At 37.3% G+C, this 16,998-nt stretch overlaps 1 protein-coding gene across 4 annotated transcripts in view; it reads right to left on the reverse strand.

The window, feature by feature from the left end:
• Window positions 1-410: 410 nt before the first annotated feature.
• The window catches only part of LRRC49 (leucine rich repeat containing 49), a 162,729-nt gene continuing 146,141 nt past the window's right edge, over window positions 411-16,998 (reverse strand). For all 4 annotated transcript variants that reach the window (XM_044229963.1, XM_044229962.1, XM_044229961.1 and 1 more), the window contains 2 exons: window positions 10,401-10,554; window positions 411-1,101 (listed from right to left, as the gene is read on the reverse strand). In XM_044229963.1, coding sequence (XP_044085898.1) covers window positions 898-1,101; window positions 10,401-10,554 — 358 coding nt within the window. In that variant the 3' untranslated portion in view covers window positions 411-897. The remainder of the gene's footprint in view (window positions 1,102-10,400; window positions 10,555-16,998) is intronic.

The following is a 16,998-nucleotide window of genomic DNA, read 5'->3' on the forward strand; positions in this document are numbered from 1 at the left end:
ATGAGAACCTTTCACCCATGAATCCCTAATACTCCCGAGGCACAGGGACGCGTGCCTACCTGAAGACAGAGCCCCTGAACAGCTAACAGAAACGAACACCTTTCAGAGAAGCAGACTCTTTGACTTGTGACTTTATTTCACTCACTTGGGGGTCCCTTCACACTAAGCATTTTCTTTCTGCCCCCCATTGTACTAACGTTCATCTTTTGTGTCCGCAGTGACGCCCACAACCCTGTGTGGTGCCCTAAGGATGCATCCCTGCAAGGATGGAGCCTCTGCCTACTTAAGTGAAGAGAAGGGCTCCCACCCGGCTAGAGAGGAACGTACAAGATGACACTTCTGACCAGATGAAGGAGGCCAACACACTTTTTTTTTTTTTTTACTAATTTATTAATAAGTTTATTCTTCACTCATAAAAAAGAATGTGTATTTGGTTTGGAAATCATGACATAACATAAAAAGGGAAATAATTGGAAATTCTCAGCTGCAAGTAGGTAGAAGCAACTCATGCTGAAACCTGAGCCAGCACTCCGTGCTTGGGGCTAGAGCAGGGGCGCCGGGCAGAGCGAGAGCCGGAGACAGCGGTGGGAGCACAGGGCCCAGCCAGCTCTCAAGACGGCTTAGTTCCCAGAGGTTGTTTGGCTGCTGAAGTAGGAAGCTAATCCTCCTTTCTCTCCTCTCCTCTCCTTTCTTTCTTTTTTCCTTCCTTCTTTCCTTCCTCTCTTCCTTTTTTCCTTCCTTCCTTCCAACCTTTAACTACAGGAATGGTAGGCAATAGTGTTTTGATGCTAGGCTTTCTAGGTTGTAGGATAGTGTTGTTTCAACATGTTTAACCTACTTGTTTTCAACCTTCAAAAACACAAAAGTGCTAAAATCAACTGTAACCAAAAGCCATTTCTATTTTTGGTCAGTTATCTGCTGTAGGCAAAGCTTCATGTAGGAATTTTTATTGCGGATTTCTATGACTGCGTCCCTAACAAGCTCAATGAACATCTGTGGCCAAAGCTTCTGCAGGGCTTCGTTTTTCATGTTGATTTCCGTGGCTTCCTTCACAAGGTCCTCCATATACATCTTGCAGAATTTCTTTTTTTCCTTTATTTCCTGTTAACAAAGGAAAATTTTGCACCGAATCATAATTAATCCAAGAGATAAAGGAACATTTAGCTGAGCCAGAGTAACATGAAAGCATCTGTTCTGAGCCTCACCCTTCAAAGCACGAGTACTCCCCTAGACACTCTTGACATGATCAAGCTCTGTGTGAGTACAGACAGCAACGAGGAACTCTTTACGTCGCAGTCCACTCCTGTCTCTGTTAGACAGCTCTGGAATCACCTGAATTGTAACTACTGCTTCTCTGTTGGTAGATTTTCTCCCTTCTCAGTTAAGGGAGTTAAGCTCTCACAAGACAGATGAATGCACAGATTTATGGCATCTAGTGGTAACTGTATCAGGGCACTGATACTGACAGTCTTAATTGGAATAAGGTCAGTTAATATCCATACACATACTTGAAATACCATCCTCTGAATTCAGTCTGTATTTTAGGAAATTGTGTAGTAGCGCTATACTGATTCATTAGTCTAGACCATTTGGACAAATTTGGGGGAAAGTGTATAAGAAGGAAGAGGAAAAATACATAAGCCTAGGACCCAGAACTTGGCCTTGAGAGAAACAATGCTCCCACTCAACTTCTGGGTCTGGAAGTCTGCAAATGAAAAATCTGGGTCCCAAACACAACAAGGAAAGTTTTGGGCCTAAAGCTACTCAAGGCACTAGGCCCCAATTTCACCCTAGAGGCTGAAACAAAGCCATGTGTTCAATAAAAGAACTCAGCATTTATTTTGGCTATTCATACTTGTGAGGAGTACTGAGGCAAGATGATGGAAAGTGCCATAATATATATGGAAAAAATAATGGAATAGATCAGACAATCAGAATTATAGGAAACTGGGGTGCCTGGATGGCTCAGTCGTTAAGTGTATGCCTTTGGCTCAGGTCATGATCCCAGGGATCAAGTCCCACATAGGGCTCCCTGCTTAGTCAGGAAGCTTGCTTCTCCCTTTCCCACTCCCCCTGCTTGTGTTCTCTCCCTCGCTGTGTTCTCTCTGTGTCAAATAAATAAATAAAATCTTTAAAAAAATTTATAGGAAAGCAATTCACATCAATGAAGGAAGTAAGATATAATAAATGTCAATGACACAATAGGTTTAATTTCTTAGAAAAGAATCTATTCAAACCTCCAACCCAAATCAAAATACCAAAATAATTTCAGGATGAATTAAAGGGTTAAATTTAAATTATCAACAGATATTATCATTAAAATTATATTTCTAAAGACCTGTAATAACAAAATAAAATTCAATGGTCAATGGGAAAACAAAAATACAAAATAAAATTTTGATAGAAGTTGGGTTATACACATGTCAAAACTTAGCAACTGTATACCTAAGATTTGTGTATCATTGTACGTAAGTTTTACCCCCGAAGAAACTATATCGAATACTGAACTCTGGTTAATGATACACATGCTGAATTACTTAGGCAGAAGCATGCTAATGTCTGCAATTGCTTTGAAGTGAATTAAAAAACACAAGGTGGATTGATGATAGAGCATGTGTAGATATGGGACAAAGCAAGGACATTATAGTACAATGTTAAGAGCGAATCTAGGATTGTGTGTATGGGCATTTACTGTAAAATTCTTTCAACTTTGCTGTATGTTTGAAATTTTCATTAAAAAGTTAGGAAAAGTATACAGAAAATTATTGGAAGACAATATATTGAAGTATCCTAAGATTGCCTTTCGACTGTGAGACCATAAGGGTTTTTCCCTTTTTTCTATTTCTTTTCCTTTTCCAAATTTTTACACCTTTTAAAACAACAAAACATGTTTTAGATTCTTGATTAATTAATGTAAATTCAAGATGAGTCCCGATTGTCACTAAGTTTCCCTAACAAAGGCCTATTTTGGGAAAATTTTCTTCTGACATATAAGATTTCTCTAAATAACCACTCACCATTCAGGGGTCAACAGGCTGACCTGATTTAGTTCATGCACTAAAAACAACTGGTCACGAGTTGACCTCGCATGAAAACATGTACAGATTGTGATGGGCGATAAATAACAAATGGTTCCAGCTGGCTACTTCTCCGATGAATCTTTCTTTAACTCTGAAATATGGTCTGGGACTTAGTCACCTGCACTAAGTTAGCTTGTTGATGAGAACAGCATCGAGCTGTTCCCTTTTAACACTCAGTAAATCTGGGCTACACAGGGACTACCAGGGAGACAGACAAGTGTGAATCACCAGAGATCAATCAATACCTGAAACGAGCGATATTTTACAACGTGCAATGCATTTGCACATATAGAAGGCACACGGCATATTTAGTGAATGCCTCTTTTACACATTGCTGAGTTTCTTAAAACACGATTTCGAGTTATTTATTTATTTAGCTTAGAGAGGGGTAGGGGCAGAGGGAGAGAGGATCTTAAGCAGGCACCACTTCCAGCATGAGCCCGATGTGGGGCTCCATCCCACAACCCCAGGATCGTGACCAGAGCTGAAATCAAGAGTTTTACACTTACCTGACTGAGCCACCCAGGCGCACCACACTTTTGAGTTTTTGAAAAAAAAGAAAAGCCTCGCAGTAAGACTGGAAAATTTTTATAGTAATTTAGGAATAACAAAAATGTAAAGAATTTTTAAAGGATGTATTTTTGCTAAATAAATTATATATAATACAAATTAAACTTTTTGTAATTGGCATAGTGCAATTTTTGGTGCTTTAAAATTTCTTGCTATAGCTCCTTCCATTACTTCTTTATGAACATGTTGCTACAGAATTGCATCTGCCATAATAACCCTTAATTCAGTAACTGTTGTAAAGCAGTTTTACTTCATCATTTCTTCTTTCCTCCAAGCCAATTACTCCCATCTCCATGAAGCAGACTCTGAACTCATCAGGTATCTGCCAGGACGACTCACTCTGCCTGTCCAGAATGATCCTGTTAAAAGCACATTAGAGATACCTCTCTTGCCCTGACCCGTCAAGGAGTTATTGCTCTTTGAATAATGCTTTTTCCATTCTCAAATGCTTTCATATACTTATTTTTTTCCTATCCCACAACATCCCTGTGGGGTTCATAAAGCAAGTATTATACAAGTTCAATCCTGAGGAGATGAACTCTGTACAATATTATTTATCTCATTGAACTAAAACTTTGTTGTCATGAAGATGATTTGGGAAAAAAAAAAAAGTAGGTCAAAGGTAGGATTTGTTGTGGAGCGATTTTAGCTATAATGGTACTTGTACTGGGGTCCAAGCCATATCTCCATCTCCTAAATGGGAAACTGAGGTCAGCAGAAGTTAAGAGACTTGCTCAGAATTACATAGCATCTACTAATACGTACCCAGAGAAAACTCTAACCTAGTCTTTGAAGGACCTGCAGTCTTGTTGGAGAGATGCCTACACATATGAAAAGCTAACTAAAAATTATTAAACAGTAACTAAGGGCCGTGAGATGTTTAGACAGCAAATCTAATCAGTGTTCAGAAAGAGGGAGCCCTTTGTGGTCAGAAAGACTTCAATTTTAGTATATGTGCTGCCGAAGTGAGCACTGGTCAGAAAGACTTCAGAAAGGGCACGATATACTTGGAGAGCGTCCCAAGGTCAGTAATCAGGAGGTCTGAGTTCTAGAGGCAGCTCTGCCAGTAACTCACCGAGCGATCCTGAGTAGTTCATCTTTGTCTCCAGCTCTCCTCATCTAAGAACAGGACTGGAATCATTAGTCCCTTTCAGCCCTCTGACTCTACATCCATCTTAGATCTTTTTAAAAACGAGTCAGGAGCATGGATGAGCAGTCACCAACATGTAACAGAACTGTACATGTTGTCATATAATTATACGTGTCATATGTATAATGGAAGGGTCTGCTTAGCCAGATTTGTGAGGAACTCACTACAATTCCCAACCACTCAGGATGCACCGAAAAGAGAGACTGACTGAACATTCTCTGCTGCAGACTGAAATATTTTTCAAGAGGTGAGAAGCTTGGTCTAAACGAAGGAAAGCTAGACTGTAAGTCAAGAGAGTGATTAAGGAACTAGGGCGAGGTCTTTCAGGAAGTAAGTGGTAGAATCAGGGGCTCAGATCCAGATCTCCTAGTGGCCAAGTGTTCTTCCAAAATATCATGTGGCTTCAGATTCCTTCTCCCTTCAACATTTCTCAAAACAGGAGTCAGCACTCCCTGTCCTGACTTTTTGACCACTTCTTTACTGCTCAAACCACCTTGAAACACTGCTTATATGACTCCACTGAAACTACTCCTATTTAAAAAACAACGATCTTGATTGTCAAATGTATGACATTTTTTCTGCTGGTTTGTGCCCTTCAGGTGTTAGAAAATCACAGTCTATTCAATCAATCTATTCACTGAATATGAATATTCAATCTATTCATAAAGATTCTCACCTACTTTTTCAATGAAAACTTTGAAGTTTTGCTTTTCATCCTTAGGTTTTCATTTGATCTGGAGTTAATTTTTGTTGTATGGTATGAAGTGAAGGGTTCAGTATGTATTTCTGATTTGGTATTCAATTTCCTCAGTATGTTTATTAAATCTGTACCAGTCTGCAATACCGCCTATCTATATCCCCATATATATGGGATATATATATATTTCTGGCTCTCAATTTTGTTCTCAGGTCTATTTGGCTATTCCTACACTGCCTTCATTACTATACCTTTACAATACTTGGCATCTGGTGAGGCAAGTTCTCCCCACTTTTACTCTAGTGTATTTTGGGTTGTTTGCTCTATCAGATAACTTTTGGATCAGATGGTGACATTCTACAATAACCCTGTCCAAATTTTTATTACAACTGCCTTATATTCATGGATGGACTTAGGAAGAATCTTTCCTATGTAAAACGTTCCTGTCCTTAAATATGAACAATCGATTTAGTTCTTCTTCCAAGTTTTTCAATAAAATTTCATAATTTTCTCCATAGAGGGCTTATACATATTTTATTTTTATTTATGTTATACAGTATTTATTGTTAAGGTAAATGGCATATTACTTTAGATTTATTTTCAAATAGGAAACATAGCCTATATTAGGTTATCAGCCCCTTTTCTTACCGATTTCTAAAAGTTCTTTATCATTCAGGGAGGTTAGTTGTAAACCATCTTTTCATTTTTTTTTTGTCTTTGCTTATTCTAGCTCCCTGAAGGTCTTTTTCATGCCAACACCACACATACATTTTCCAAGATTTCTTGAAAACCTTTATACTTTTATTATAAACCTTAAAATCTCTGATCCATTAGGAATTTATGCTGATGTAAGATATAATGTCTGAATCTAGCTTTCCTTCCCCCCTCCCCTGTTCCTTAATCATTCCTAAATCATTTACTGGATAGTCCACGTGACTTGAGATAATTCTTTATCATAGTAACAAATTCTCTTCTATATTTGCAGGTACAGTTCACTTTTCCATTCTATCTCATTAGACTATCTCTTTATGGTCATCCCATTTTAACTGATATGACTTTATAATATACCGTAATAGCTAGTAGCACTAGTATTCTCAAGATTCTTCTCTTTCAGAGTTCTTATGCTTATTTCCCCATATGTATGATAGGATCAACTAGTCTCAAAAAACCCTCAGTAAAATTTTTGGCATTTTCACTTTCATTGAGATCATATTAAAATTTTAAATTAACTTAAGGAAAACTGACATTTTGCTTTAGATCCTTTTTATCCAAAACCTGGTAGGTTCTCCCATTTGTATAAATCTTTGGTGTGCCTCATTAATGTTTTAAAGCTTACTTCACAGAAATCATACCTATTTATTAGTTACTTATTACTAGGTGTTTTATCTTTTTGTGTTGCTGCTGTGAGCTGGGTCTCTTCTGTTATTTACTTACATGGAAACTGTTGATTTCTGCCCCATTACTGAATTTTCTTATAGCTTTTATAGTTTCTGAACTAATTATCTTGGGATTTCCGGAGATTCAATACTATTGTCTACAAGTAGTAAGTTCACGCCTTTCCTTTCAAGTTACCACAAATCTCTTCCTCTTGCCTTTTTGTGTTGTCTGTATGGATACCTGATAATGGCGATATTGGACACCCCTGTCTTGAGACAGACTTCAGCTAGCATTAGGGTTCTACCGCTGTGCAGCATATTACCTCAAACTCGGTGGCCTAAGACAACATGTATGTCATCTCAAGATTCCATGCATCAGGAGTCCAGGCACAGCTTAGCTGGGTGCTTGGCTCAGGATGTCACAAGGCTGTAGTCAAGGTGTCAGCCAAGCTCTGTTCCTCTTTAAAGCTTGGGTCCTCTTCCAGACCCGGTGCTTGTTTGAACAGCACTCAGTTAGTTCCTTGCAGTCATAGAACTGAAGCCCCAGTTTCCTGCTGGCTATCAGCAGGGGGCTGCTGTCAACTCCTAGAAGCTTCTTGCAGTTCTTGGCCACGTACCCTCTCACACGGTGGCTTACTTCTTCACGGCCAGCAGTAGCCTGAATCCTCTTTTAGAGGACCTGGTCCAGTTTATCCAGGATAATCTCCCTTTCCATTAACTCAAAGTCAACTGATTAGAGACCTGAATTGTATCTGCAAAATCCCTTTACCTTTGCCATATTCCGTTGGTTAGAAGCAACTTACAGGTTTTACCGGCACCGAAGAGAGGGATACCAGGGTGTAGGAACCAGGGAGGACATCTTACTCAGAATTCTGCCTATCATTGATGCTAATGTTTCTAGAGTATCCCCACCAAGAATGACATTTGCTCTTCATTTTCTATTTATCCTATTTGCTGATTTTAAAAAATTAAGGATGGATGTGGAATTGTGTGAAATGCCTTTTTTCAATGTCTAAAGAAATAATCACAACTTTTCAACTTAGACCAATCTCCTGATAGGAATCTTCCTTGCATTCCTAAAATAAACTACACTTGGCTGTAATGTTTTGTTATTCATTTAATGTTCTGCTGTGGTCTCCTTGATACTCTTCCTTTTTAAAAATATTTTTGCATCATCAATATTCTTAGGTTTTTGGTCTCGCTTTTCTTTTTCTGTGTCAATGCTGGCAGGTTTCAGATTTAATGTTATGGTATCTGCCTTAAAAAAAAAAGGAAACATTTTCTTCTTTTGCAATACTCTTGCACAATTAAAAAAAAAATCACTGGAATTGTCTCTTCCTTAGAGTTGGTTGATTTCTCTGTGAAATTGTTCTTGTTTTGCATGCAGCTCTTTGATATTTTTCTAAATGTCTTTAGTATTAATAAAGTTTATTTTATAATAAATTTAATTTTAATTTTATATAAATAAATAATAGTTATAGTTATAATATTTATAATCTATAATATAAATAATAAATAATAAAATATATTATAATTTTAATTTATAATAAAATTTATACATATTAATTTATAAAATAAATTAGCATTAATTTTTGACTCATGGAACTGAGTTGGTTCAAGAAGACAAAGACTCACAATCCTGTCAGTTTGGCTTTCATTTTCCTCCTTTGGCCACATCAGGAAGTCCGTATTAGCCAAAGATTAAATTCATTCCTCTCATATAGCACTTACTACCTTTCTCGTCCCTTCTTTTAACACCATCCACCCCAATCTCTGTGCTTTTGAAGAGTGAATTGCTCATAGCTCCTGGCTCTCTCCGTTTCTTTCTGTGCTTCTATGCCTTTTCTTCATACTGTGCTATTTCTCTTTTTGCTTTTCTCTAGCTACACTTTATCATTTAAGACTGGTGTCAGGAAGCTCTTCTCTGGAAAGCCTCCTTGACCTGGATAAGATACTCCTCCCATACTCTCTTTATATACTGGTTTATAACCATCCCTGTATAAGTCTGTCTCCTTCATTAGGATGTGAGATCCGTGAGGATAAGGACAGTGACTTCTTACAGCCCAAGTAATCTGTGCGACAGGTGCTTAACACATGATTTTTGAGCAAAAGCATGAATGTTAGGGTCGGGGAGGATTTCAAGGTATTGACTTCAAGTATTTGAAGAGTTTTCTTGAGAAAGAGACAAATTCTCTTTTCTACATAAGGTGGTACTAAGGTCATGAATTAAAAGTTATTAGGAAGCAGATTTCAGCTTCACATGGGTAAGAATTTTTTTCACCAACGGAATTGTTCAGTGATAAAAGCTCCCTCATGAAGCAGTACTTTTTGTACTCGAATAATTTAAAGCAGAATCGGAACATCATTTAGGATGCCATTAAACATCAATTGCATTGTGTTTTCAAGGTTTTTTTCAAGCTGTAATCCTTAGAGTCTCTCTGGTTCCAAAGAGATGCTTCAGGGTTGGGGGTGAGATGAGGAGAAAGGAAAAGAATAGACAATCCAATCAAATGAATCTCTGAAGCCCTCCTTCCCCTCAACAACAACAGCTGCTCTGCTGTTTTTGCTTTGTTTTGACATACTGGGTTTCAGCTACAATGTGGTTTGAATAAAGAGTCCCATGGCTGTTTAAAAACATCTGAAAACCACTTGCCCGGCCATTTCACTGCCATATATATATATATGTATACACACACACACACACACACACACACACACATATACATATATATAAAATACATATATAAAACCTGTGTGAGTTATATAAATATATATATTTATTTATATATATATAACTCACGGTGCCTTGCACATCAGTTAAGGATGCTCAGTCCATGAGTGCTTCCTGCGGTCTTTGTCTTGCTCTTTTGCCCTTCAGTCCCCTCAAAATCTCTTGCAGAACCTTCACATTCTATTGTTATTTAAAGGATTTATTTCTTCAGCTTTCTTATGAGTTCCATCAAGGCAGGCACTACATGTTTTTCTTCCTGTAGCTCCTGCGGCACCCTAACACTGTATCCCTCCAATAAACCTCTGAACAAAGAAGTAAAGAATTAGTTCCAGCTTTTCTGGCTAAGCAGCTACAGTGGAAACAGAACAGGTTAAAATGATACCCCATGATTAAGGATGCAGAAGGTAATGCAGTAGGAGAATGAAAGCAGTGAATGAGAACATCAAGGACACAACCTGACATGGGCCAGTTAAGTACTCACAGCAAGCCTGCATCTCTTGTTTTAATTCAGGCAGATCAGAACCCTTGGTCCACTTTGGTCTAAATTTTTGGTACAGATTTATTTGAAACATTTTTTTTTTCGGCTGAAATAAAGATATTGGAACTATGGACTCTACTTCTTCCTAACGCCATGGTGCTTACTGTCTTCAGCTGTACCTAACATAAGGCTGGCTAAATTTCCAGGACAAAAACAAGTTATCTTCACTGAGTAAAGGGAGAAATGTACCACTGCCAAGTCCCATGCCAGGTGGGAGACATCCAGGCACCAGATGCCAAAGACTGATAGTGGTTTTACCTCTAGCCTTTCGTTATAAAAGTCTCTTGTGGTATAATTTAGCGTAGCTCGGTTTGTGTTTTCTCCTACAAGTCTTTTGCTATCACTGTTTTCTTCATTGACGAGACCAGGTTTTTTTCCTTTGGTTTCTAGCAGATACCGGAATTGCTTCTTTCTGTAGAAAGACAGTCAAGGGATGTAGAAAGTTACTAATGAGATTTATTAAAATATGTCTATTTTTTGTTGACTTTCAAGGGAAACATAATGTGCTTTGGAATGTCTGCTTCATGAGTTTGAGTTACTCATTTGAACTCAGTTCAATACCCCAATCTTTCTACTAAATAAGCTAGACAACCCAAATTCTTCTGTTTCATAACTACCAAGCATCAACATAAACATCTTAATCATTCCTAAAATAAAGAAACTCTACCTTAAAGTAATCACAGAGCACAAAACAACCCAGTTAAAGATGTAGTAGGCCAAACTTTCTAAGTCATTATCTTTCATAAAGCATATACCTCTTATAAATCACACAAATAGTCCGTAATTCCAATGTGCAGCTCAGTAGTATTACTCACAGATAGAAAATGGAATGGGATAGTGGTTTAACTTTAGCAAAACCAAAATAAGCAAAACACAAAAACCTCCAAGTATTAGCATATTGGGGCAAGATCCTAGTAGGAGGTAAATAATGAAACTGGAAACTTCATTTGATTATGAAGAACATAAACAGTTCTCAGAGCATCACTGGCATACCCATATGCCTGGACAGAGAACTGTAACTCATCTCCCATGAAAGTTGATTTCTGGTTTCCACCAGACTTAGAGTGTCTCTAAGTGAAGGGGTATTACCACTTTACTGTAAACTGAACTAAAGACTGGGAAGAGAAGAGGCATAGCTCTTTTAAAATTTTTTCACTTTCCAATTGAAAAGTATAAAACAGCATTTTTAGAAATTTTAAGAAGTACACATTTTGAAAAGTATAAAGAGATAAAAATCACCCATAAATCTATAGCTCATAAATCTATATAAATCTATAACATTATTCACATTCAACATGCTTTTATAGGCTTTTTCTATGAGTTTTTGTAAAAAGTTAAGATCATACTAACCATTCAATTTTGTACACTTATTTCACTCAATGCTATATGTCATAAGTATTTTTCTATGTCTTTAAAACTTAATGCATGAATAAAATTCAGCTGTGATGTTAAATCAGTTTACTTAATCAGGCCCTTGTTTTGGATATTTAGTTGTATCATTTTCTCACTTTTATAAAGAAGAAAGTGAGTAATGTACAGATCTTTACCTGTATTTTCTTTATTGACTTTTTAATTATCAAAGCAATGCATATGTAGTTTTTCTACCACTTACATGTCTTTTCAAATAATCAATTTTTCATTAATTTTACTTTTATTTTTTCTTAAGATTTATTTATTTGAGAGAGAGAGTGTGCTTGCAAGTGGGGAAAGAGGTGGGAGAGGGGGAGAGAATCCTCAAGCAGACTCCCCGCTGAGTGGAGTCCAACGTGAGGCTCAATCTCAGGAACCTGAGCCCATGATCAGAGCCAAAACCAAGAGTCAGACACCCAAAAGACTGAGCCACCTAGGCGCCCCTCATTATTCTGTTTTTAATGTCATTAATTCTTTTAGCTTCCTTCAGGATTATTTTGGTTTTTTTTTTCTTTCTAACTTCATTATTTTCTTTTCCTAATTTCTTTAAGAGTCTCATGCTCTACCGACTGAGATAGCCAGGCGCTGACTTCTAACTTCTTTAGATAAATGTTTAGCTCTGTTCATTTTCAGCCTTTATTCTTCCCTAACTGATGCATTTCAAAGGCTAAAATGTTTTCATTTATCATCATGTAACTTGATTCCACAAGTTTTGAAATGTGGTATTTTTGTTATATTTCAGTTCAAGGTAATTTCCATTATGAAACTATCTTTTAACCTGTAGGTTATTTAGAAATATGTATTCTGATTTCCAGATATATGCAGATTTCCTGATTAACACTGAATAATTGAGTTAAAGCTAATTGAGTTTTGAACAGAAAACATGGGCTATGTAAATCCTTTGGAATCTGTTGACAATTGCCTTATGGATAGCATTTGGTCAATTTTTATAAATTTCCATGCATGCTTGTAAAGAACATGTGTTCTACAGTTATTGGGGGCAATGTTCTCCGAATGTCCATAAAATCAAATATGTTAATCATGTTGTTCAAGTATTTTATAGCCTTTTTAAATTACTCAAAAATATAGTAAAACTTCCTACTGTAATTGGGGAGTTGTAGTAATGTCAATTTTTGGTTTACAGGTTTTTAAGGCTATGCTAATAGGTGCATACAAATTAAATCAGCAAATTTATCTGAACATTCCTGATGAACTGAATTTATTATTATTTTGAAATGATCCTCTTTATTTCTAGTATTGCTTCTAACCTCAGTCTTTTAGTCCTCAATGGTTACTCTGTTTTTATTTTGGTTAGTATTGATGTTGTTATCTTTTCTCACTTTTTAACTTTTAAACTTTATGTAACCTTATGTTCCGATGTGTCCCTTGTAAACAACATATAACTGAACTTCATTTTTTTACTCAATCTGACAATCTTTGGCTTTTAACCAGAACAATTAGTACATTTGTACTTTATCACTGATAACACTGATGGTCATTAATTATGAGCTCCCTTGAATTCATGCCCTTTACAATGTGATTCTGCAGCTGAGCTGACTACCTCCATGACAGTATCAGTTCTCAGGCCAGGCCTCAGGAGTCCTTGCATGTTTTTCTCTCTTTAAACCCTGCCTCTCCCATGAAAACAAGCCCTGGCAGATTTCTGGAGCAGGAGAGACCACGTGGAGCAAAGACAACTTGCCCTAAGGCAGCCTGCGAGCAGTTTATAGCTGGCCAACCCCCAAATAAGTGAGAGCCCTGGCTAGATCAGCATAGCTGCCTACCCAACCCACAGGCGGCTGCAGATGCATGAGAACCCCAGCTGAAGGCACAGCCAACCAGCAGACCTGCAGATTCAGGGGAGAAAATGACTCTTGTTCTAAGCCACTGACTTGGTACAATTGGAATTGCTGATATAGTCATATTTAGGTTAAATCTGACATTTTTTTTCTTTCAATTTGACCCACACGTTCTATGTTTCGTTTCTCTTTCTCTTCTTTTCCATTTCTCCCCTCCTCTTCCTTATTCGTTCACAAGCTGTACACTCTTTATTCTTTGGTTACCATAGAAATGAGAACATGCACTCTTAACTTACTACATCTCAGGTTAATTACTATAGCTCCTTCCTAGATAATACAAGGATCTAGAATACCATATCTTTATCTACCTCCTACACTACACTGTTATAGTGTATGCTAATTCTATATATTTTAAAACCCACAACACATAATTATTGTTGCTTTATACAGTCAATGTTCATTTAGCTTTATCCCACAAATTTGATATTTTTCTTGCTTTTTTTAAAAAAATATTTTATTTATTTGACAGAGAAGACAGCGAGAGAGGGAACACAAGAAGGGAGAGTAGGAGAGGGAGAAGCAGGCTTTCCACCGAGCAGGGAGCCCGATGCAGGGCTCCATCCCAGGACCCTGGAATCACGACCTGAGCTGAAGGCACAGACATTTAAGGACTGAGCCACGCAGGCGCCCCTTCTTGCTCTTTATTTAGGTCTTCTTGCAACTCAGACCATCTTTTTGGGGTCACTTTCCTTCTGCTTAATTACAGGTATTACAATTTCTTTTAGTGCAGGAATATTGGTGGGAAACTCTTAGCTTTTGTTTTTTATTATTTTGTTTTAAAGTGTCATTTTATCTTCATTCTTTTTTTTTTCTAAGATTTTATTTATTTATTTGACAAAGAGGGTGAGAGAGCACAAGCAGGGGGAGCAGTAGAAGGAGAGGCAGGAGCAATCTCCCTGCAGAGCAGGGAATACGACTCCAGCCTCAATCCCAGGATCCTGGGATCGTGACCTAAGCCATCTGAGCCACCCAGGCACCCCTATTTTATCTTCATTCTTAAAAGACATTTTTACTGTGTATAGAATTCTAGGTTGTTCGCAATGAACTTCCTTCAGAACGCTGAACATATCATTTATTATCCTGTCTTCTGACTTCCACTGCTGCTGTTGTGAAGTCAATGGCTGATATGCACTCCTTTAAAGATAATTGCTTTTTTCCTGGTTGTTTTAGAAATTTTCACTTTTTTAGTTGGTGCTCTGTTATTTCATTGTGAAGTGACTTGGGGTAGATTTCTTTTAAATGAATAATTTGTAATTGGTTGAGCTTGTCTAATGTATAGATTACTGCATTTCACCAGTTCGAAAAAATTATTTGCCATTATCTTTAAATATTACACTTACTCCACCTTCTTTGTTTTATCTTTTTGAAATTCCAATCAAGCAGATTTTAAACCTTTCAACTCATTCTGTCTCCAAATTTCTTAACTGCTTTCCCATATGTTCCTTTCTCTTTGTGCTCCATTCCATAAAATTCCCTTTAGGCTATTTCCTAAATTATAGATTCTCTTTTCAACTAGGTCTAACTGGCTGTTAAGTCTCTTAAGTTTTGATTGTGTTTGTTTCATTTTTCATTTACAGAACTTCCTTGGGTTTCCTTCCAAATCTGATGGATCACTTTTTAAATTTTCTTGTTCTTGCCAGATATTTTCAAACTTGTCTATTATATCATGATATATACTATGCATATTCGTTTTATAATTCTTAAGAAATAATGCCAAAACCCAAAGTATCTGTGGGTCTGTTTCTATAGTCTATGTTTTTTCTGTTAGTTCTTATACATGGTAACTTATTTCCTTATATGCTCCATTATTTTTACTTTTTTTCCATTGTGTCCTGGTCACTGTCCTTAAAAATTATTTACGGAAATTCTCTGGTAGGTTGAAAATAAACTTCCTCCAGAGGGGAGGTGCTTTTGATTTTCCCAGGTATTTAGAGAGAGTAACATTTAAACTTTGACATTATTTTAAACTATCTACATATTATGAATTCAGGCTGCAAATCTATATGAGGATTGGCTTTCAGTTACACTTCTTAGAAATAACTTTGCCCCTTTTTTTGCTCATACCAAGACAACTTTCCTTGGTAATTCCAGGTGAGAAGAAAGGGAGGTTTATTTCTGACACCATCTTGATGGTATAGCCATGGGGATCCTAGCTTAATTTTGGAAAGATCTCAACTTATATGCATATTTTAGAGGGGGTCCTGGGCATTGATTTATAGCCTTCCCTCTTTGCAGCTAACAAAAGCAAAATTTAAGTTCCCCTAAAATGCCTCTAGGTTAAACAAAGTTTACATGCTCACCTTACTTCTCAATGTTCTTTCCATAGATCTTGGCCTAGTACTTCTGTATTTTTATGGAGGTTTTTTTTTTTTTTAAATTTTATCCAAATTTTTAGTTGTTTTTATTGCAAGGAATTATCAAAACAACCTAACTCACCATTATCAAAGAAGTTCAGTGCATTCTCAATAAGAACTTTCAAACTGTACAAACATACATAGAGTAAAACTTGAAAACCATTCTTTATTTTTTTTCCAATTTATTTATTTTCAGAAAAACAGTATTCATTATTTTTTCACCACACCCAGTGCTCCATGCAAGCCGTGCCTTCTATAATACCCACCACCTGGTACCCCAACCTCCCACCCCCTCCGCCACTTCAAACCCCTCAGACTGTTTTTCAGAGTCCATAGTCTCTCATGGTTCACCTCCCCTTCCAATTTACCCAAATTCCCTACTCCTCTCTAACGCCCCTTGTCCTCCATGCTATTGGTTATGCTCCACAAATAAGTGAAACCATATGATAATTGACTCTCTCTGCTTGACTTATTTCACTCAGCATAATCTCTTCCAGTCCCGTCCATGTTGCTACAAAAGTTGGGTATTCATCCTTTCTGATGGAGGCATAATACTCCATAGTGTATATGGACCACATCTTCCTTATCCATTCATCCGTTGAAGGGCATCTTGGTTCTTTCCATAGTTTGGCGACTGTGGCCATTGCTGCTATAAACATTGGGGTACAGATGGCCCTTCTTTTCATGACATCTGTATCTTTGGGGTAAATACCCAGGAGTGCAATTGCAGGGTCGTAGGGAAGCTCTATTTTTAATTTCTTGAGGAATCTCCACACTGTTCTCCAAAGAGGCTGCACCAACTTGCATTCCCACCAACAGTGGAAGAGGGTTCCCCTTTCTCCACATCCTCTCCAACACATGTTGTTTCCTGTTTTGTTAATTTTGGCCATTCTGACTGGTGTAAGGTGATATCTCAATGTGGTTTTAATTTGAATCTCCCTGAGGGCTAATGATGATGAGCATTTTTTCATGTGTCTGATAGCCATTTGTATGTCTTGATTGGAGAAGTGTCTGTTCATATCTTCTGCCCATTTTTTGATGTGTTTGTCTGTTTCGTGTGGGTTGAGTTTGAGGAGTTCATTATAGATCCTGGATATCAACCTTTTGTCTGTACTGTCATTTGCAAATATCTTCTCCCATTCCGTGGGTTGCCTCTTTGTTTTTTTGACTGTTTCCTTTGCTGTGCAGAAGCTTTTGATTTTGATGAAGTCCCAGAAGTTTATTTTCGCTTTT

This window comes from Neovison vison, chromosome 13 (genome assembly GCF_020171115.1).
Source record: "Neovison vison isolate M4711 chromosome 13, ASM_NN_V1, whole genome shotgun sequence".
Lineage (NCBI taxonomy): Eukaryota > Metazoa > Chordata > Mammalia > Carnivora > Mustelidae > Neogale > Neogale vison.